This window comes from Thalassophryne amazonica, chromosome 6 (assembly GCF_902500255.1).
Source record: "Thalassophryne amazonica chromosome 6, fThaAma1.1, whole genome shotgun sequence".
NCBI lineage: Eukaryota > Metazoa > Chordata > Actinopteri > Batrachoidiformes > Batrachoididae > Thalassophryne > Thalassophryne amazonica.
Genome location: NC_047108.1, coordinates 14807233 through 14829676, shown reverse-complemented (window position 1 = coordinate 14829676; position 22444 = coordinate 14807233). Strand labels below are relative to the sequence as shown.

Below are 22444 nucleotides of genomic sequence, written 5' to 3'. Positions count from 1 at the left end.
TTTGAAGTCAATGTGAATCATTAAACTTCGGTCATTTCTGAGAACCACGTGCCTCTGAACGCACTATCTGCCTCTAAATTAAACATTTAGATTTTTACTCTTAGGCTTCAAATCTGACACCACTTTTTGTTCAACACTCTGCTTTAAATCTACAAGAATTCAGTTTCCTGTGGAAATCCCCATCAAACTGACAAACTGTACGTGGCTAATTTATGGATACATGGCACTAAAATGGATGGGTGCAAAAAGGGACAACTATTAAAAAAAAAAAAAAAAAAAAAAAAACTTTGGCAACCCTCTCTGCTGCCTCGAAAGTATCCATCAAGATTGGCTAAATTGAAAAATCTTTTTATGTCGTTATAACTCAAATACATCCCCAACCTTATTTATGCCAACAGCAACACGGAATAAAATATTCTGTCGGTTTTGAGAAACCACCCGAGGCAGCGTTCTCCTTAGCAGTTTTAATTTTCCTGCTGCGGCAGCAAGAGGTTTTCCCACTACATTGATCCTCTTCCTTTAATTGAAGCTTTCGACAGATTAGTATTTTTTTTTATCCCCCCCCCCCACAAAGAGAAACTCAGCTTGTGCGAGCAGCTAAATCCTCATAATGGGTGATTAAGTAAGGCCGATAGAGAAGTGTCAACATTCACCAGGTAGTGTACGCAAGCAAAGCCTCGCCTCATCTCGTGTTCTGTGTAATAGCAGACCGACCACACAAACAAACGGGCCAGAAGCATTCCATATTCTCCCAAGCATTTTGTTACACATCAAACACACCTTGGATTTCTTGGACCAGCTTTAATGATGGTGTCTGCAGATTCCGTTTGTCCCGTTTATCTTCTCCAGCCAGGTTACGACCTTCCAGTAGCAGCGGTTTCATAGAGTTTGTGTTACATTTCACACGTGTTAAAAGTTATGTAAAAACCTTATGCAAAGCAGTGTAAAATAGTTTATAATACAAAATGGATGCAGGGTTTTTATCTGCTTTTATATCATCCTGGGGTGTTTTTGGGGAGTTGGTTTTTCCACGCGGTTAGGAACGGCTGAGGTGACGTGTGCTCGGCCCCGTGCCCAGTGAAACCATTAAACTCTTCCTTGAAAGTGCCGGCAAAATTGCCTTGGCGTGTTCTCAGAGGTCGTCGAATGACGACGGTGAGGTCAAAGTACACAACTGTGACGACTTCTCCCAACGGGAGGCAGAGCTTGGTAGCAACAGCATGAGGTGACTAACATGGTCAGTAAAGTCCAAATTATTCTGTTCATCTCTGCTGCCACAGCGGATCAAATACTAGAACATGATAGAAATTTATACTTTCCTGCTGAAGACGACTCGTTCATTAACCGAACAACAGAAAAACTGACAAATACTTTTGGACTAATTGCTCTTTTGCGTCACAATAATTTTACAATTTTGGGGGGTTTACCGACAGTCTTGGGCTCAGGTGGGAAACTGTAAAATCTGCTTTTTAAATCAGTTAACAGCACAAGAATTGTCAGATTAGTTAGATTAGTTCATTCTGAGCACACACCCTGAAGGACCATCACAGCCGCTCACATACGGATTTACAGATGTTAAACAGAAATCAGCAGCCACTTTTGGAAGTAAAATCCACTTTTGGAAGTTAAAAAAGAACTGGCCAACGACTTCACTTAAAGCTACATGTAACTACCAACACATATGCTCCTAATTTTCCTCATGCATGTAAGGAGGATAAGATCATTCCCTGCCACAAACGCAGGCAGACATGACCAGCAGGTGGCAGCCAAAACAAAGTTGTTTTTCCAATTTTTCTGGTGCATCAAAGTTCGTCTTAAATCTTTTTTGCCTCATTATTGATCATTTTAATTTGGAGACTAAAGAGATCAAAGCTTTTATTGTTTTTGAGTTACTGAGTTAAACTGGAGGAGATGGAGACCACAGCAGAGGAACACGTCGCTTTAAGTCTTAATTCATGGAACCCATCTTCAGAAAAACACTCACGGGAACGAGCGCACGCCTCCTGCCACAACTATACCGGCAAATCTAGGACGATGAAGATTTAATATTTGCCAAATTTTAAGAAGAACTCCATGTCTCAAGGCAGAAGATACAGACACACCAGGCCTCTGAGAACACGCCGTTTCCGGCTGCAAAGCGGCTTTATTCTGCACAACTGGTTAGAAACCAGAGTACAAGTTTGACAAATAACAGCTGTGATTACTGCAGCGACACCAGCGTGCGGTTAGTGAGGTTTCAGCGATAATCTATTTACTAAAAACAAATTGGCCAACGGCCCACAAAAAGCCTCAGACAACACAGTTTGATTAGTTTGATTATTGACAGCGACCGCAAACAAAAGTAGACATGGAAAAAGAAAACACCCCACCCCAAAAAAAATCCTCCACCAAAGCCTCCTGTAGGTTAAAATTTCAGGTGTCACCGACTCAAAAAGTGTCATTTTACTTTCAAACAACAAATTTTTAAAATGCATGACTTATTTTGTGTGTGCATGTTTTAGTTTATTTTCAACAACCAGTGTTTCTTTCTAAGGTATCGGAGAAGAACTGGATGTGGATTCTGACTAAACGGCGGCCGACAGTTTCACTGGGAATGAGGCAGGAGGCAGTGATGGAACGAGGCAACGCCACATCTGGAAATCAATCAACAGCGAGGCAGAAGAATGGAGACCGAGGGACCAACAACCACGAGTCCTTCACCTCCGCCTGCCGACCGACCTCGGTTCAGCTGATTGGTGGCAAGCCAGCGAAGGGTCAAAGGTCGGCTCAGGAGTGACTCGACATCAGGTGGTAACAGTACAGTTTGAGGTCGTGAAGAAGGTGGCAGCAAGGAAGGAGGAGTTGGAGGAGATGAATTCAGAAAGGTGGATTGTCGTGAGTGGGGGTGGTGTCAGACTGTGAGGTGGCCGGCTGTCCATTCCCCTTGGGACCCACGACCTTAAACTGAGAGACAGAAACCAGACAGACAGGAGGAAACATTGAACTGCAGCGCCGGACCAGTTGCTGAATTGTATAACTACAATGAAACAGAGTGATACTTACATTTACTTTGACTTCTACTTCACTACAGGCATCATGAACTAAAGATACTTCATGGTTTGTTTTTTTCTGGTTAGGTTCCTTTTGTTTAATATTCATCCATTCCTGCCTTTCAGGCCTGCAACATTTCCCCAAAGAAGTTGGGACACTAAAGCATTTAGCACTTTGTACTGTTGCCGTTCCTTCTCACAACACTTTTGGCATTGAAGATACCAAACAGTGTTTCAGGTATTTTATCATCTCATTCTAACTGCAAACACATCTTAAGGTGTCCAACAGTACGGGGTCATCGTACTGTTGCATAGAGCTGAAACAACTAATCGAGTTAATCAATTAAAATCGATTATTAAAATAGTTGTCAACTAATTTAGTCAGATTAGTTGCTAAATAACTGTTTTACCGCAAATGTTTCGTTTCTTCCATGCAATCAACTGAGCTTTGCTTTGAATCTTGAACCAATGAAGGAGTGCTTCGAGCTGCTGCTTCGCTGGTTTCATTTGTTTTATTTCACTTTATCTTAATTTTTCCCCACTAAAACCCTAAAAAGCATATGTCTGTGAGGAATATTTACCTTTTTATGTTAAACCGCTAACGCATTAGCATGTCTATGACATTTTCAATGTTAAAGTTAGCATTAAGCTGCTGGCATTTCAGCATGTTTGTGCATTTGTTTTCTGTATAATAATTAATGGTTCAGTGTTTGTTTTTAATTTATTTTTATTTATATATTAATAATAATAGCAACAATAATAATAGTAATAATAACTAATAATGCTACAATACAATTTTAGAGAGACATGAGTCACGTGTCATTGTGAAATTACCACAGTTTAAAAGTTATACAGAGAATGTTGCACATATAATGAGTCAGGCTACAGTTTTTGATTTAGGTTGTATGGTTAACTGGTTATGCTAATTGCTCATTTGCAGCAACAAAAACACCTCTTTTTCGCCATATAATTTATAACATTTATATGTTTCAATATTGTTTTATGGCAACTCAGCACTTTGATAAAGCAATGCCATTTGAAATAATTATTTTTGTTCTTTATTCTTTGTTCTCTGGGGGGAGGTGATGGTCTAGTGGTTAAGGTGTTGGGCTAGAGTCCAGAAGATCATGGGTTCAAATCCCCGCCTGACTGGAAAATCACTAAGGGCCCTTGGGCAAGGCCTTTAATCCCCTATTGCTCCCGGTGTGTAGTGAGCGCCTTGTATGGCAGCACCCTGACATCGGGGTGAATGTGAGGCATAATTGTAAAGCGCTTTGAGGGTCTGATACAGATGGAAAAGCGCTATATAAAGGGTTAGCCGTGTCCTATATCAGCTATTGATGAATGACTGTTCTTGATGCAGTGCTGTCTGAAGGTTAAGAGATTACAAGTATTCATCTTTGGTTTGTGCCCTGAGCATTTATGGACAACATTCCAGCAGATTCCTTGAATCATATGCAAACCCCTTCCAATCTCTTTGAGAAACACCGTTTTAAACTATAATTTTCCTCATGTATTTGTTGATAAACTGCTTTATTCCCCTCCAAATCATGATTTCAATCAAACATGAAATATCTTGGGTTCATAATGTTCACAGTTAAAAAAAAGTCAAAGAACATGTAAGAATTTGTTCATTAAATCAGTTTGTAAGCACAGATAAGCACAAAAAAGGGCCTTCTTTCAAGTTTGTTTTGTGCACATTAATTTACCTCTCCAGAACCATTGATGGTGTTATGTTTGACAGTTTCAAGTCTTACTAGTTGTCAACAGCAGCTGCATTGTCTTCAGACTCTTACACTCCATGACTGCAACTAATGTGGAACATTTGACAGCTGATGTCTCACAATCCAATTATTACTTGTTTATACTTTGGTTCTAATAAAAACCTAATTTGTTTTACACATGAACTCACAGAAGTAGTGTTGCATCTATTATCACCTCTCTGCAGGGGACAAAGGTCAGGGTCAGCGATCAACAAAGTCCTAGGTTGTGGCCTGCCTACGTGGAGCTCCACTGCTGAAATGTACAATAATCAGAGGAGTGCAGAAAATGTGCTTTTTGGCAATAATGTGAACACACAGTTTAAGTAAATAAACTATCCGTCAGCTGGCTGAAGGACCCCGGTCACCCGTCCACCCACCCCGTGTTGAATCTGGTCTCAAAGCAAAACAGAACAAGACTGCAGCACTAGTATTAGTTTGGTCTGGTCTGTTCCTGCAGAGTGTCGGTGTATAGAGTCTGTTGAAAACACTAAATTGCTTCATGTGTATTTTGACCATTTACATATAAACAGCTGTGGATCTGGAAATTGGACAGACTGCCAAACAAGCTCACTGGAAGCTGGAAGTTCAACCCCACCTGCTACTAATTTATGCAGGTGATGAGATTAGTCCTTGTTCCAAGCCCACACCTGTCCAGCAAGTGACAGACAGGTCTGTGGTATATTACATGAGCAAAACAAACTTGTTTTTTGGAAACATCTTGGGGGGGGGGGGGGGGGGGGGTCCCCCACGGCAGATCAGGTACAGGTCCACATTGGCATTTGGCACCAGTTTTACACCAGATGACCACCAGTTCAACATGGAGAAACCTGCTCACTGATCCTGGTGTTCCTAAGCAGTCACACAGCCAAGTACTAGCAGAAAGTATTTTTCAGAGTATACATCACAAGTATTTTATTTTATTTTTTTGTTTGTTCTACTACTAGTTTGGAAGGTCCTGCTTATATATTGAAAAATCACATTCACCAATAACAACAACAATAATAATAAAAATAGCAGTAGCAACTATTTATATAGGGGCTTCCCCAGTGTCGACAACCGAACGATCCCTCCTAAAAATCACCCTGCCTTCACTGTGCATGCGTCATCAGCCGCTGTTCACTGATTATCACCTCGTTTCTGCTTCAATCTGCACTCCAGTCATCTACAGTGGCTTGCAAAACTATTGAGCCCCTTGGTATTTCACGCATTTTAATTTGTTTATGGTGTTTCAAATACAAAAAGTAAATCAGGCTTCTCAATATAAAAATTTCTAAAATTATCTTCCTTAGACTCAAACTGAAAGTAAATCTCTACAACTTAATATGGTATAACTTGGTATAATACCTGTAAATAATCAGTTTAATTGCCAGTTTTCTTCAGACGAGTCGGGGTGGATACATGAACATTTCCAAGTCACTGAATATGTCTTGAACTTTATTTACAGGATTTTACTAAACAAAGACCTGAAAGTTCATCTACAATTTACCAGAAGGTACATCTGAGATGCAAGCCTAGATTTCATGTTTTGGTGAAAGAAAATCCTCTTCTGTACCACTTCATCCTGAAGCTGTATAACTGGGGATACAAAATGCAAAACATGCACTGTGCACAATTTCTCCAATCACAGCCACAGAAGCCTGTAACTTCTTTTGGGTTGTCTGGGTGTCTTTCCTCACTCTTCTCCTTTTTGAGAACTGTCTACTCCATGCAGATTTACCATAGAGTCCCATACTGTTTGTATTTCTTCATAACTGATGTAAATAAAGTTCAAGACCTATTCAGTGACTTGGAAATGTTCATGTATCCATCCCCTGACTTGTCTGAAAAAAATGGCAATTAAACTGATTATTTACTGTATTATACCAAAGGGGCTGATTACTTGTGCAACACATCATCTTGGCTTTATATTTTTAATTAATTTATATCAAGTTGTAGAGATTTACTTTCAGTTTGAGTCTAAGGAAGATAATTTTAGAAATTTTTATAGTTGAGAAGCCTGATTTACTTTTTGTATTTGAAACACCATAAACAAATTAAAATGTGTGAAATACCAAGGGGCTGAATACTTTTGCAAGCCACCGTATCTCAGCAACAGATATCTGAAGCTTTTTTACAACAATCGTTTCCATATAAATTCAGCATTATTTTATAATAAAAGGAGGCAGTGATCAGAGCGCCACATCTACTCGAGCTGCTAGCTGCTGTTTTCACTGCACATCAGTCATTTCAAAGCGTCACCGATTATCACTCTGTTTCTGCTTAAAACTGACTTTAGAATGATTTAAGAGGTTTTACCTTGTTATCTGATGGCTAATAATCCCATTAATGATGCATTGGAGACACGCACATCCAAAACACGTAAAAAGGCGTGCGGGACCAAGAAAAATATACCAAAGATAGAAACCAAATGATTCGCACAGCCACAACGCTCCCATACAAAAAAGGCTATTTAGCAAAGCATGAAGGTAATGTTTTGGGCAACCAGCCCTTCGTCAGACCAGACTAGAGATTGTCTGATGAAGGGCTAGTTGCCCAAAACATTACCTTCATGCTTTGTTAAATAAAGTCTTTTTTGTATGGGAGCATTGTGGCTGTGCGGATCATTTGGTTTCTATCTTTAATAATCCCATTAATCTATTTGATCACTCTGGGTGAAGAGACTCCGTCTCAGACGAGCTACTGAGCTCCAAAATATAGCATGCGCAGTGGAGGCAGGGTGGACCAATTTTTAGGGGCGGACCGTTCATTCTGTGACACCGGAATTGATGCACAGAAGAAAATCCAATAACAGAAGTACACTACAACAATGCACAATCATTAGGTTTTGCAAAATGTATGTCTAGGCTTTGGAAAAGCCTAGGTGGAAAGCTAACAGTATAAACTCACCCTTATAGTCTCCATTTTTTCCTCAAATGACTTGAAAGTGGTAGAATGCCTGGTAATCACAGAACACATTACATTAAAAAATATTCACACAAAAACATATTGATTAGCAAAGAGTGATTAAATATAAAATCCTGCTGGTGACTATAAAAAATAAATCAAGCTGAAAACAATAAAAACAGATTGACTCAGATAAGACAAAACTTAACTATTAAATTCCTCAACGTACTAAATATAAAGGGGGGTGGAGGGTAGGTGTCCATTTCCTTCTGACTACCAGGACATACGAAAACATATGTCCTGATAGTCTAAGACACAAACACGATCAGCTTTGATTTATTTATTAGCATGCTTTCAGTTTTTCCATTAAAAAAAAAAAAAAAAAAAAATACTTTTTAAATTCTCTTATATTTTCATTTCCTACTTATGGACATGGATGCCAGGGAAAAATTATCATGGAAGCAGCAGGAAGAGCCTTGAGGAGAAGCCTGGAGCTGATGGGCAGTGATGTGGCCACCACTGCTGACCTGCCAACTGGAGGGTGTCGAGGTTAAAGGTCGAAACACCCGGTGAAGGTTGGACAGCATGTGATAAAATCAGCTCCAGGCCGAAGGCCACTGTCATTTTGATGGAGAGATCGTATCTGTGGCATCCCTGGACGTATGAACTAAGTTTACACCCAAATGCTGTGAGTTTGTGCTTTAAAACTGTGACTGGTGCTGCAGTGGAGAAGATCACACTGTTTGAGGAGGCCAGGCTTCTCAAATAAAAAGGGATGCTAACTTAAACTAACGGTTGTGATCTTGCTGGTTTGTTTGTACATGTAAGGCTTGTTGAAATTACATCAGAAAAATAGTGTACGTAAGGAATGCTGTGATCTACTTCAGCATCATACACATACAGTGACAGTTAAAAGAATAGAAATAAAAACAAGCAGGTTTGTGTTACGTTACCTCATGACGGGCATACTTATCGAGTGGCGAATGGAATAGTTGCTATATTGTAAGCATTAACGAGGGAACAGAGAGACGTGCACGTGTTATAAAGCAAGAAAACAGCAGCAGCAAATCACACAACCAACATGTCACGTTCACCACCAACACAGACTCCAGTCACCAAAACGCTGGTGGGGGGGTGGGTGGGGGGTGTCAGCTCTATGTAAAAACCAAACAAAAACGCCAGCTCTACGTCAAAGTGGGAAACAAAATAGACAAAAATGTCAGCTGTACGTTAAAGGCAGAAACCCCCCCCCAACCAAAATGTCAAATCTACATCGAGGGAGAGTCAGGTCTCCATCAGAGAGAGAGAGAGAAAAAAAACCACAAAAAACCCCCACAAAAAAACAAAACAGAAAAGCACAGAAATGTATACCAAAAACAACATCTCTATGTTGAAGAAATAACAACAACAACACAGAAGAAAAAAAAAAAAAAAAAAGCAACTCTATCTTGGAAACGAAATGATGAAAACAAAAATCTATGCTGGAGAGGAAATTAACTAAAGATGAAAATTATTTTATATATATATATATATATATATATATATATATATATATATATATATATATATATATATATATATATATATATATATAAAGCTGCTGTACACTGGAGAAAAAATAAAAACATCTGCTGTATGTCAGAGGAAATTATAACTGCATGCAGGGTTTATTTTTATTATTGTAAATTATATAACGCCTGAATAGATCCTTGTCATTTGATTGGTGGTTTGTAAGTCGTGATATGGATCATTTGTCCCATTTACCATTGCGCTTCATTTACTGTGCAATTTTGGTTCCACTTAGCATGCAAAATTGGCTCCATATGATGTGCACCATTGCATGCTGCGACCAACACTCGCGCACACTGGTGTTGACGGCACTTAGCTTAAAAACAAACATGGCGGGAGCTTATTGATGCTGCTCATTCTAACACAAAAAAAAACACTAATCCAGTATGCCATAAAGCCATCTGGGGGCATTTGCAGTATTCCGTGGGACATCTCTAGCTGAAGTAGAACCGCTGTCAGATGAAGAGCTCGACAAATTTCTGCTGCAAAGTTTCGCTGGACTGAGAAAAGCAGACGACGGTGTACATAAAAGAGAAGCTACGGACTGTATCATCAGGATGGTATTTGAACTGACTGTTTTTCAAGTTGACTGAACAATTTTGGGTTTGACTGGACTGCTATTTAAGGTTCGTGTTGGACTGTTTGGAACCTGTTGATGTTAAAGGACCAGTGATGAACACCAAAATGTAAGTCCCTTTTCTCTTGTGTATAAATTAATAAAACATCAAGTGACAAGGATCTATTTAGCAGTTATATAAAACAAATAACGAATGTTTTTCATTCATTCAATGGAAAGAATCTTTAACCTCATGAAATATTCCTACCATTGCACTCATAAACATTCATTATTTGTATAATATTTATTGCTGCAAAAAAAAAGTGATATTTAGAACATCTCCTGGTATAAATAGGTAAGTAAAGGCATTTTTTTAATGCATTCAGGCATCCAAGTGTCAGATGTTGGTTAAAAGGAGGCATTAGTCTTACCTAAAAGAATTAGAGAAAGGAAGAGCTCTGCAGATGAAGCCAAGGCAGCAATTAAAAGAAGAGAACACCACATGAGCCAAAAGCAGCCGTACAAGAACACAAACACTAACCATAGGACTATGCCTACAGTTTCCAACAAAACGCCTACAAATGGACAAGTTACTGACATTCTACTACCAGCATGCCTGCAGTGGTTCTCTCTGAAAATGTGATTTTGGTTCGTGACAAGCCAACTGTGTGTGCACAATCTCTCACTAAAAAAAAAAAAAAAAAAAAAAAAAAAAAATTTAATCTTTCACCTGCGCCGATAGCAGACAGACTGATTCCTGCTGACAGGCCATCACCACCGTTAAATTTATAAATGAAGGTTCTTGATTCTAAATAAGTCCCGACTGACCAGAACAGGCATTAGTGTCTGTTAGATTGTCTGTCATGGTGAGAAGAGGACAGAGATGAGACACAGCCCACCTGATACAGGGTTTTTGGGGGAGGCAGTATCAATACAGATATTAGGGATTAAAAATACATTACCATATACCTACTACCGATATATACATAACATTTCCTTATCAAACCCTTATGATAAAAACTGTAACCACAGCTTGATGTTTTACAGTTTAAACATCAACTTTATTATAAATAAGTAGAAGTATAACCAACGACAACCTAGCTGGAGGCATAATGACCACTTTTATCTTGTAATTGTAAAATGGCCGCTGGTTTGGACCCAAATGGTAACTAGTTGCTGTGCTTCTATCTCTTGTGGCCAAGGGGAGATTTGGTCCCAGCCATACTTGGCAGCATTACAATGCTGCCAAGTATGGCAAACTATGAAATGACATTTTCAACAGTCAGTGTTTTACGGCATTGTGTATTCATAACATTTCATAAATGTAAAAATAACGCAGACAATGTATTCGTGAAAAGGCTCATATCAGTCAATATCAGACAAACCAATATATCGATCATGCTCAAGTGAGAGATATTCCTTAATAAGCACAAATGGATTTATTCAGCCATATGCAGAGATGAAAGTTGTGGGAAAAAAGAAAGAAAAGCTGAAACCCCAAATTGTCGGGGTGGGGGTAGGTAATTCTAGAAGCTCTGAAATGCAATATGGGGCTATTCCAGACAAACTGCAGTGAGTGCAGCATCTATTTTGGGGAGAAGAACCCAACTTTCCTTATTCAAAATCACTCCTACAGTAGTATTTTGCCCTTAGGACTAGAAAAATCAGTTGGAAACCACACATCAAATATATACAAAGCAAATTATCAGGAAGCATTTCAGTGTTGAAGCAAAACATGTTCTGGATCACAAATCACTCCATATCCTACTCTGTTTCACTGTCTTACCAGATCTTAATTACTGTGTAGAGATCTGGAGCAATAACTACATGAGTTCAATAAAATCACTAACTATTCTTCAAAAAAGGGCAATACAAGTCATTCATAATGTCGGCTATCAAGACCATACTCACTCTTCTTAAAGCCAAAAACAGTAAAATTAACGGACATAGTAAAATTCCAAACGGTACAAATCTCGTACAAAGCAAAAAATAACCTTTTACCAAAAAACATACAGAAATTATTCAGAGATCGAAAGGGGGATACCAATTAAGAGAGAATAAGAACTTATTATTTATTTCTATACTTATTTATTCATGTTCATTGTTAGTTTTAGCTTTTCTGTTGTGTTTTATCAGGTTCTTTTTTGTCTTTTTCTAAAATTGTATTGTGGCATTATTATTATTATTATTATTATTATCATCATCATGCTTGCTAACAGTAGTACTTTTAAGGAAGCAGGGAAGGGGTGGAACTCGATAAGTTTAGACTTCTTCCCACTCCATTTTGAACAAAGTTATAAAATACAACTATCAACTGTTTCAGAAGACCATAACAGGTCACAGAGCCGGCCCAAGGCATACGCCAAGTACGCGGTCGCTTAGGGCCTCCACGCCACCAGGGGGCACCGAGAGCACCGAGATGTTGTGATATAAAAGTAAATATATACATGAAATTAAAATAATATTGAATAATTTAAACGAAATTGTATTACACCCGAAAAAAATTAATTCATTTTGACAAAATACCAATACTAGGTTAATTGATGCCTCCTGCTGGCTGCTGCCACCGTTGGGCAAATTTAGATGCACTGCTTGGGTCAGGTGGTCGATGACTAATTGTGAGGAACGAAGTGAGTGCAAGTCATGTCTCAGAAAAGAAATTATCCCTCTGGAGCGGAGAAAAGAAAAAAGAAGTTGGAAGACGAGAAAAACACAAGACAAAGGTAGGTTTGCATGTCCAATATTACAATTTTTGTTGTCATTATTTGTGAAATGCTCCGTTCGTTTAGTGTAAAGTGCTTTAGGTGTCTTAAAGTCAGAGGCTCAGCTTCCCTTAAAATGTCAAAAAATAAGTGATCAAATATATACTGTTGTGTGTACATGTCATTGACTAAATATGCGCTACAACGCGCTCAACTTTTGTTCAGAATCAGCTTCTTATCAGTGGTAACGATGTGGCTTTCCTCTCACTCAAACCCGCAGCTTCACAGCGCTTTAAACAGTGTCACAGACTTCAACAGCGACACAAAGCACGCAGCAAAACGAGACGAGTCATTGGATAAATGCTGAACTTTCTCCCGCCCATCGGATGCTCAGCGTGTCTGGGGGTCTATGGGGCAGTGGGCTGGCCTCGGCTGGCCCAGACGCTCAGCTTCTGCATGATGATTGGATGTCTGAGGCTGAATCCCTTTTTGATTGACAGCGAAATGAGCGAATCAGCGATCTTTTGGTGTAAACATCCGTGGGAGCAATTTCATTCTGTTCTGAGGTGAACCGGAGACTTTCCTAATCCTCTTAGCGGCATTTTCTTTGTTATAAAGACGAATCGAGCTTCTATTTCTGTTTTTTTTTTTGTAGCTGCTTGTGTTTGGAGAGTGACTTCTATCGCAGTTTCTGTCCCTACCGAGCAGCGGGTGCTGCTGAGCCTCTCGACCGTCACAAAGCACTCACAGGCGGACAAACTTCACACTAGCCTCATGCCAGTCACAGCTAGCTAGTGAGGTAGCTAGGTAGCAAGCTGCACATAATGGCAGACAATTTGAATGTTGTGGACCGGATTTTGGCGAAGCCATTTCATAGTCTTCCTTACGAAGAAAAACTTAGAGTTAAACAGTAGGGCCGATCAACTTCTCAGATTGATTTGGTGCAAAAGGTGGGGAAAAGTAGCTCAGCTCTCAATGGTTTGCAGGCCAAAGTTAAAGCAATAGCCCCCAGTGCAATGTTTGTGCATTGCTATGCACACACATTGCTGTTATGTTGTGGATTTCTATGTTCATTTTGGAGATTATTTAAGTATTGTATTTATTATTTAAGTATTTAATTTTGATTACAACTTTATTTTTCTGTAAGATAATGTGAATGTCATTTGATTCAATTTTGTATTTGGATAGTGAACATTTTGCACACCATTGCACATCTGAAAGAAATTATACTATTTAACGTGTTTACTATAAATGCAGTCTCCTGCCTGCTGATGTTACTTTCAAATAGTTAAATTAATGAGCCATACTTATACATCACTCTGTATGTAGAAGTTAATTAAAACATATTTATGAGTTTGCTACCCCTTTAAGGTTAAAAACAAGAATGACGCCTGTATGATGTAAGATAATTACAAATAATGCTAATGATTGTGGGTACGTTACACACATAACAGTGTAGCCTACGGAATAATGAGGCATCTGGTGCTGAGGTGATGGTAGGGGGAACCCCAAATGAAATTCAGCTTAAGACCCCATAAAGGCTTGGGCCGGCCCTGACAGGTCAGTTTAACATAAAAAAGTAAGTATTACTCACAAACATATGCTCTTTAAGGTTTAGCAGGGAAAAAATTAAGAAAATGAGAAGAGCGCTCACGGCTCAAAAACCCCAAGGGCCCTTTAGCTACCTGATGTAAAAAAAAAAAAAAAAAAATTCAGCAATGAATGCTTCCTACTGATCACTGATCTCAAAAATGACCCACGCAACTGGCAAAAAAGCAGAAATCCACCAAAAAGTGGAGATTTTTCATCCCTGCATATCGGGGGGGAGGTACAGTCAACAGCAGATGAGTATCATTTGTGGCTGAGTACTAAAGTGTTTTTCAGCAAGATGCTAAACCACAACGCTGCTCAAACATGGAACACATTTGCCTTTATTTGTCAAACCTACATTAGCATTGGAGAAAAACTTCAACAAAGGAATACTGTGGATATGAGTTGGCCTCTGTCATGTATAATGCCGTGTTCACACTGGGCGCGACACGAGCGACAGGTTGCCATGTAATCCCTATGGAAGGACGTGTTGTGGCGCCAAGCCATGCAGCGCGACACAATGAACACAAATTAAGTGACGCGAGTGAAGCCATTTTGAGCGATTGGCGCATTTGTGGCGCAATATTGCATTGCGTCACGCGTCACGTCACGTTACCCTCCTCCCCAAGTTGAAAAATCTGAATTTTTCGTCTTGTTGCGCCGCAATGACCAATCAGGGACTGAATATGTAGTGACGTGGAGATGTCTGGAGTGTGACTGAGTGGGATGTGAACATGTCCTGTCTCTGGTAGCCAGCCTGTGAGCAGGACTTATGTCCCTTATTTCACAATTATGACAGAGTTTTGGAGAGAGCAGCAGCCCCGCAGCAGGGGGGAGCAGAGGTTTTTTTGTCTTACGTGTGCGCGCGAGCGAATCATCCGTGAAGATTATTTTATTTATTAACTACACAGATGTATAATAAAGTAAATGGTGACTGGTTTCTAAACAATTATGACAGTTTTTTGGGGAAGAGCGAGGACCAGCCCCACAGCAAGCAGCGGAGGTTTTTTTTTATCTCCTTACGTGCGCGCGAGCGAATCGTCCATGAAGATTATTTTATTTATTAACTACACAGATGTATAATAAAACAAATGGTGACTGGTTTCTAAACACAATTATGACAGAGGTTTTGCAGCGAGCAGCAGCCCCACAGCAGGGGGAGCGGAGGTTTTTTGTTTTGTTTTGCTTACATGTGCGCACGTGAACGGGACAGGAGGTCCTCAAACTGGGTTCTGCAGAGGCGGAAGGACTGCTGAAAGCGGCCGTCATCCAGACGCAGCTCCTGCAGCAAATAATGATACTCCCCGAATTGGGAACGTCTCTTGACGCAACTTGACTGACAACCGGAGCCGGCGAGCGGAATGGAAGCACCTATTTGATGACGCACTGGGGCGAGTTTTCGCAGCGAAAGCAGAGCGACACACCGGGCGATGGTGGCACGTTCGTCACCACGCGACCAATGCAAATTTGTGGCATCTGGTAGCGCCCGGTGTGAACGCGGCATAAGATGTGACTTTTACACAGAAAGGATTCTAACATAGTGAACTCTGACACAAAATAGAGTTAAATGTTGGTTGCAGGTAGGAAATAATGTGTTTCAACATTTGTTCTCAAACCCCAACCAGTGCACTGTGCTGCATCATACCTCATGTCTTCAAATTTCTTGCCAATGGCTGTTCCCACTGTGGAGAGCGCTACAGTGGTCTTCTGTCCTGCCTGGGCAAGAGTGTCTTGGGTCTTCTTGTATCTACAGAGAGGGGCGCAAGAAAACAATATGAAAAATAGATATTAATTTGACCAAAATAAAAGACTAAATAATAAAAACAACATGCTTTTACACACCAAAAGTGATAAGTACAACCCCTGGCAAAAATTATGGAATCACCGGCCTCGGAGGATGTTCATTCAGTTGTTTAATTTTGTAGAAAAAAAGCAGATCACAGACATGACACAAAACTAAAGTCATTTCAAATGGCAACTTTCTGGCTTTAAGAAACACTATAAGAAATCAAGAAAAAAAGATTGTGGCAGTCAGTAACGGTTACCAAGCAGAGGAAAAAAATATGGAATCACTCAATTCTGAGGAAAAAATTATGGAATCACCCTGTAAATTTTCATCCCCAAAACTAACACCTGCATCATATCAGATCTGCTCGTTAGTCTGCATCTAAAAAGGAGTGAACACACCTTGGAGAGCTGTTGCACCAAGTGGACTGACATGAATCATGGCTCCAACATGAGAGATGTCAATTGAAACAAAGAAGAGGATTATCAAACTCTTAAAAGAGAGTAAATCATAACGCAATGTTGCAAAAGATGTTGGTTGTTCACAGTCAGCTGTGTTTAAACTCTGGACCAAATACAAACAACATGGGAAGGTTGTTAAAGGCAAACATACTGGTAGACCAAGGAAGACATCAAAGCATCAAGACAGAAAACTTAAAGCAATATGTCTCAAAAATCGAAAAATGTACAACAAAACAAATGAGGAACGAATGGGAGGAAACTGGAGTCAACGTCTGTGACCGAACTGTAAGAAACCGCCTAAAGGAAATGGGATTTACATACAGAAAAGCTAAACGAAAGGCATCATTAACACAAACAGAAAAAAACAAGGTTACAATGGGCTTAGGAAAAGCAATTGTGGACTGTGGATGACTGGATGAAAGTCATATTCAGTGATGAATCTCAAATCTGCATTGGGCAAGGTGATGATGCTGGAACTTTTGTTTGGTGCCTTTCCAATGAGATTTATAAAGATGACTGCCTGAAGAGAACATGTAAATTTCCACAGTCATTGATGATATGGGGCTGCATGTCAGGTAAAGGGGAGATGGCTGTCATTACATCATCAATAAATGCACAAGTTTATGTTGATATTTTGGACAATTGAAAGGATGTTTGGGGATGATGAAATCATTTTTCAAGATGATAATGCATCTTGCCATAGAGCAAAAACTGCAAAAACATTCCTTGCAAAAAGACACATAGGGTCAATGTCATGGCATAGGGTCAATGTCAATGAGCAGATCTGATTTGATGCAGGTGTTAATTTGGGAGATGAAAATTGACAGGGTGATTCCATAATTTTTTCCTCAGAATTGAGTGATTCCATATTTTTTTCCTCTGCTTGGTCTAAAAAAGTAACCGTTACTGACTGCCACAATTTTTTTTTCTTGATTTCTTATAGTGTTTCTTAAAGCCAGAAAGTTGCCATTTGAAATGACTTTAGTTTTGTGTCATGTCTGTGATCTGCTTTTTTTCTACAAAATTAAACAACTGAATGAACATCCTCTGAGGCCGGTGATTCCATAATTTTTGCCAGGGATTGTATACATTTCTTCCCACCAATTAGTCAATCAACTACTCAAAACAGGTTTATCTCAAATTCAGCCTGTGTTAAAATGTGTCTACGAAGTCTGTCAAAGTAACGGTCCTTTTTATTTTTTTCAAAAACTATATGGATTTCATTCATATGTTTTTACGTCAGACATGCTTGAACCCTCGTGCGCATGCGTGAGTTTTTCCACGCCTCTCGGTGACGTCATTCGCCTGTGAGCACGCCTTGGGAAGGAGTGGTCCCACCCCCTCGTCGGATTTTCATTGTCTGGAAATGGCGGAATGAAAAGGACTTTTTTCCCATTAGAATTTTTTCAGAAGCTGTTAGAGACTGGCACCTGGAAACCATTTGAAAAATGTATCTGGCTTTCGGTGAAAATTTTACGGGCTTCACAGAGAATAAGGTCTGTTACTACAGCTTTAAGGACCCCTTTAAGGACGCTTGGCGAGCCATGCTCCGATGCTGCACAAGCCACCGGACCATTTCTAAACGGATGGCTCTGTGGATACGAGAACGTCGTGTGCTCTTTCTCTGGTTATCACAAGAGCTGGACATCAGCCATTTTCCGGCAGATTTCACTTTTAACGAGATTTTGTCATGGAAAGCCGCGTGGAGACTTCGCGCGTAAAGATCAATTCGCTTTGGAAGCGAGACAAAGGAACACCTCCGTTTCGGCGTCTCAGAGGACAAGTTTGGACATGTCTATCTCGGCTTTCAGTGCTTACCAGTCCAGTAAGTATCAGTGAAATTGTGGAGAGCTGGACATGTCCAAACTTGTCCTCTGACACGCCGAAACGGAGGTGTTCCTTTGTCTCGCTTCCAAAGCGTATCGGTCTTTACGCGCGAAGCCTCCATGCGGCTTTCCATAACAAAATCTCTTGTTAAAAGTGAAGTCTACCAGAAAATGGCTGATGTCCAGCTCTTGTGATAACCAGAGAAAGAGCACATGACTGTCTCCTATCCACAGAGCCATCCATTTAGAAATGGTCCGGTGGCTTGTGCCGCGTCGTCACAGCTCGGAGCGCCGAGCGTCCTTAAAGGGGTCCTTAAAGCTGTAGTAACAGACCTTATTCTCTGTGAAGCCCATAAAATTTTTTCACCGAAAGCCAGATAAATTTTTCGAATGGTTTCCAGGTGCCAGTCTCTAACAGCTTCTGATAAAATTCTGATGGAAAAAAAAGTCCTTTTCATTCCGCCATTTCCAGACAATGAAAATCCAACGAGGGGGCGGGATCACTCCTTCCCAAGGCGTGCTCACAGGCGAATGACGTCACCGACAGGCGTGGAAAAACTCACGCATGCGCACGAGGGTTCAAGCATCTGACGTAAAAACATATGAATGAAATCCATATAGTTTTTGAAAAAAATAAAAAGGGCCGTTACTTTATTGACAGACCTCGTAAAAACTGCTAAGACAGACCATCACTTTACTGCAGCAGATAAGTATATAAGAATCTTTAATTTTGTGATACAAACACCACATTTGGCACAATGGTACTACTTCGCCTACTTTTTGCAAAAAAGCAGTTAGCCACTTCAAATGTCAAGATAGTGCCCAGAAATATGTATTTGCATCATACATAATTATGGACAAATTTATTAACCCTCTCATAAACTTTCAAAATTTTCCACAAGTGCTTCTTTAACAGAGCAAGGAATTTTCAAAACAGCTTTTTTAAACATCCTAGTTTTATATTGGATGCTAACATTATTTTACTTTTCACACTGAAACAAAATGATTTCACAAAATCCAAAAACTACCAGGGTCAAAATTATTAGTCCCCTTAACAACTGACCTTTTAGTTGAACCACAGCACAAACCACTGCTGTGCAATGATGTGCTTTAACTTTGTAATACAGCTTATAAAATCAAGTTAAAACTGAGGGTTATTTTCCAGTGTACACACAGTATAAAATGTTCAGCCAGGGTTTGAGCTGTCGCTGAGAAAGAAAGAAAGAAAGAAAGCAGTGCCTCAGCAGAATACTGTAACTAATGCTTACATTAGATACACGTAATGTGTTAAAATGTCTAATCTATAATTCTGACACTTTTAGGCCTCATTTAATGTCATGTGGTGTCAAGGAAATAAAATGACTTGGACAGACTAATGTCTGTCTCCAATGTAAACATGTTTTGTGTAAATCAGAGTTCAACAGCATAAAATAGGTTGAAAATGTGCTTTCAAAAATGAAGCTGACAAAAGAATCTTAAAATATTACATTAGTGCTTAGTAGCATCACATTTAACAATTTAGTCCCGTAATCATTTATAGTTGTTTGTATTTTATTTGCATAAAGCATAAAATTTCACATGGCAAACAGCTTTGTTTGATGAAAAGGACTTCTCAGAAGGATTTATACCACATTTGGTGCTCGTATTAACAACTGAACAATTTTTACGCTGCTGTGCTCTTTGTGCAGGGCAATTCAAAGTAACAACTAGTTGAACCAGCGTACTAGCTTTCAGCTCTTAAAAAAAAAAAAGCTGAACTTTCACAGCACGGTGGGGCGGGGGCCTGCAGGCAAAATGCCGGTCATGACCCAATATTGCTGCAGATTTGGAGCCCATCTTACTGTCGGTGCAACCAAGTGCACACCGCAAAGCAGTGCAAGTGTTGTCGCTCATGTCTGATTTCCACATCTGGCACCCATGTATTTTACACAGCAAATGTGCTTGCACTGATACGGACACCGGTGCAAGGATCTTAAAGACGTAAGCTCGGGCCCACAATTAGTTCATAGTTGATGTGAGGCAGCCGAAATTGACCAAAAGCAATTAAACACCAAAAACCTGGTTTGAATTTGAACAGAGTTTTCCTGTTATTTATACAGCATAATGTTCAAATACACGGTAAACACAAAAACTACAGCAGCACAACTGCATTCAGCCAAACAAGCTGTACTGGTAGGAATAAAAATGAAATAAAAAAAATGAAGGTTTCCATCTGCTAACAGGAATGTTTCCTTTTGGGGGGGGGTTTGACTCTCACCATCTGTGTGACACCTAAATGGGTCACTCATTCGATTGGTGGATTGTATGTCACGTGACTTTTTTTCCCCTGGCCCACTGTATGAGTGAAGACGTGTACTGTGCATTTTTGTCCCGTATGTAATGCTCTATTGAACAACTCCAGTGTTTTGTAAAATGACGACGCCAAATCAAGCAGCCGGAGTGTTTGCGGGGGAAATCTACAGTGGCCCTAGAAGCACTGACACCTGTTGAATTTTAAGTAAAATATGAAATTACACCGAACTATTTAGGTGTCTTGAGACAAATAATGAACATTTTCCATTCGTGCAGTGGAAAGAATATTTTCATTCACACGATGGAACGTACCTTCAACTCGAGCAAATATGCTTAACATTGCACACAAACATCCATTATTTTGATACTATATAGAATGAGTCAACAGGACCAAACCATTCTGAATACAGTAACAGCCTCCTCCTAATGACAACATGCAGATTCGTCAACTGACAAACAAATTCAGCAGACCAATGTGGGAACTTCTTTTGTGTGTTGCTAGGAGATTATCTGATGGCTGACTACAGCATTTACAGACAGGGTGTGGTCAACTGATGGACACAGTCTGTTCAGTGACTACAGCCACACACTTACTGTAAGTTAAATCCTGAAAAGTCAGGTCCACTTAAATATAAATATCTATGGCCAGTATTAACACAATCTCCTGTAGGAGGGATAAATATTTGTTATATCCTTTGTCATCTATGTTTTAACCCCAAGTGCTTGTAAGGCCAGTTCATTCTGCTGATGAGAGCCTTTTATGTCGAAGAATGTGTGTGTGCACATCAAACCCGGTCCACCTTTACCAGGGTTTAAGCCCCTTTCACACCGGGGCTACTCCCAGTTGCTTCCTGTGGTGTCATGACGACGCGTCAGGTGCGTGCAGCATGGGGCAGAGAGGAGGTGAGAATGCAGCCACTCTGACTGCAAACAGACTGTGCACTCTGACTTCTCTTCTACTTTATATTTGTTCTTGTGCAGAGCTGCAGGGCTGCGCTCTGAGTACTGTTATAGTTTATCTTTCCTCCTTTGACTGCGAGATGCGAGCGCACGCGCGCAAACCGTCCGTAAGCAAATGTGGAGATGTCTGGAGTAGGACTTATGTCCTTTTTTGTCCTTTTTTTAACTGTGATGTGAGAGTTTGAGCAGAAAACAAGGAACTAATGCGTGCAGCCAGACTTTTTTTTTTTCCTTTTAATTGTTCACATGTGCGCGCGTGACTGAACGTCCATGAGTGGACTAGAGATGTCCGTACTTTTTACTGGATATTTCTGGCAATCAGTCTGTGAGTAGGACTTTTATGGATTTTATTTAAACATTTGTGAGAGAAGAAGCTGCTGATGCCTCACAGTGCCTCTCTTCACCACAAAGCTCCACACAGAGAAGGAGCTGAGCTGCAATCAGCAATTTTTTTCTATGGTCTTTTTTTTTTCAGCATGTAGTTTTTACTGCATTAAGCACACGGTATAAAAACAATCCTGCATGATTTAAGTGTTTTTTTTTTTAACTGGCTTACAGAGATTACACTTCATTTACACAAAGCCTGGACTTTGCTGTTTTCTGAAGTACTACAGAGTTTGTTTTAGGACAACTTGAACCTCACACAGAACTGTCAATTTTAAAATCATTAAAATTGTTGCAGCAGTTCGGGGAAGGATCTTTAAATGTCACTTTACACATTAATAGAGCAAATCAGGTCTGGGAGGAGGCACTAATGCACTCCATCACTGCATCCACCACATCACAAAATCACGCCGAATCCAAGTCTCCACTTCTTAAAAGCAACCGTCCATCTACTGCAGCAGGATCAAACATGGGTGTGGCCTTGGCCTTCCCCAGTTACTGGAGTCCTCAACAGTGAGGCACCCATGTGCTTATCAAGGTGAGAAACACACCGCGTGTCCAAAATGTCACAGCTGAAACTCATTTGACACAAACTCAATCCAATGATAGTTAAGGATTTTCTAAACATCCCGCCAATACCTCA

At 40.0% G+C, this 22444-nt stretch overlaps 1 protein-coding gene across 4 annotated transcripts in view; it reads right to left on the bottom strand.

Annotated features, from left to right (window-relative positions):
• Positions 1 to 1394: 1394 nt before the first annotated feature.
• The window catches only part of tpd52l2b (tpd52 like 2b), a 73349-nt gene continuing 52299 nt past the window's right edge, over positions 1395 to 22444 (bottom strand). For 2 of the 4 annotated variants that reach the window (XM_034171787.1, XM_034171788.1), the window contains 5 exons: positions 15738 to 15839; positions 10232 to 10258; positions 8629 to 8670; positions 7679 to 7727; positions 1395 to 2943 (listed from right to left, as the gene is read on the bottom strand). In XM_034171787.1, the coding sequence (XP_034027678.1) occupies positions 2857 to 2943; positions 7679 to 7727; positions 8629 to 8670; positions 10232 to 10258; positions 15738 to 15839 (307 nt within the window). In that variant the 3' untranslated portion in view covers positions 1395 to 2856. The remainder of the gene's footprint in view (positions 2944 to 7678; positions 7728 to 8628; positions 8671 to 10231; positions 10259 to 15737; positions 15840 to 22444) is intronic. The other 2 variants (XM_034171789.1, XM_034171790.1) reach the window with 1 other exon arrangement.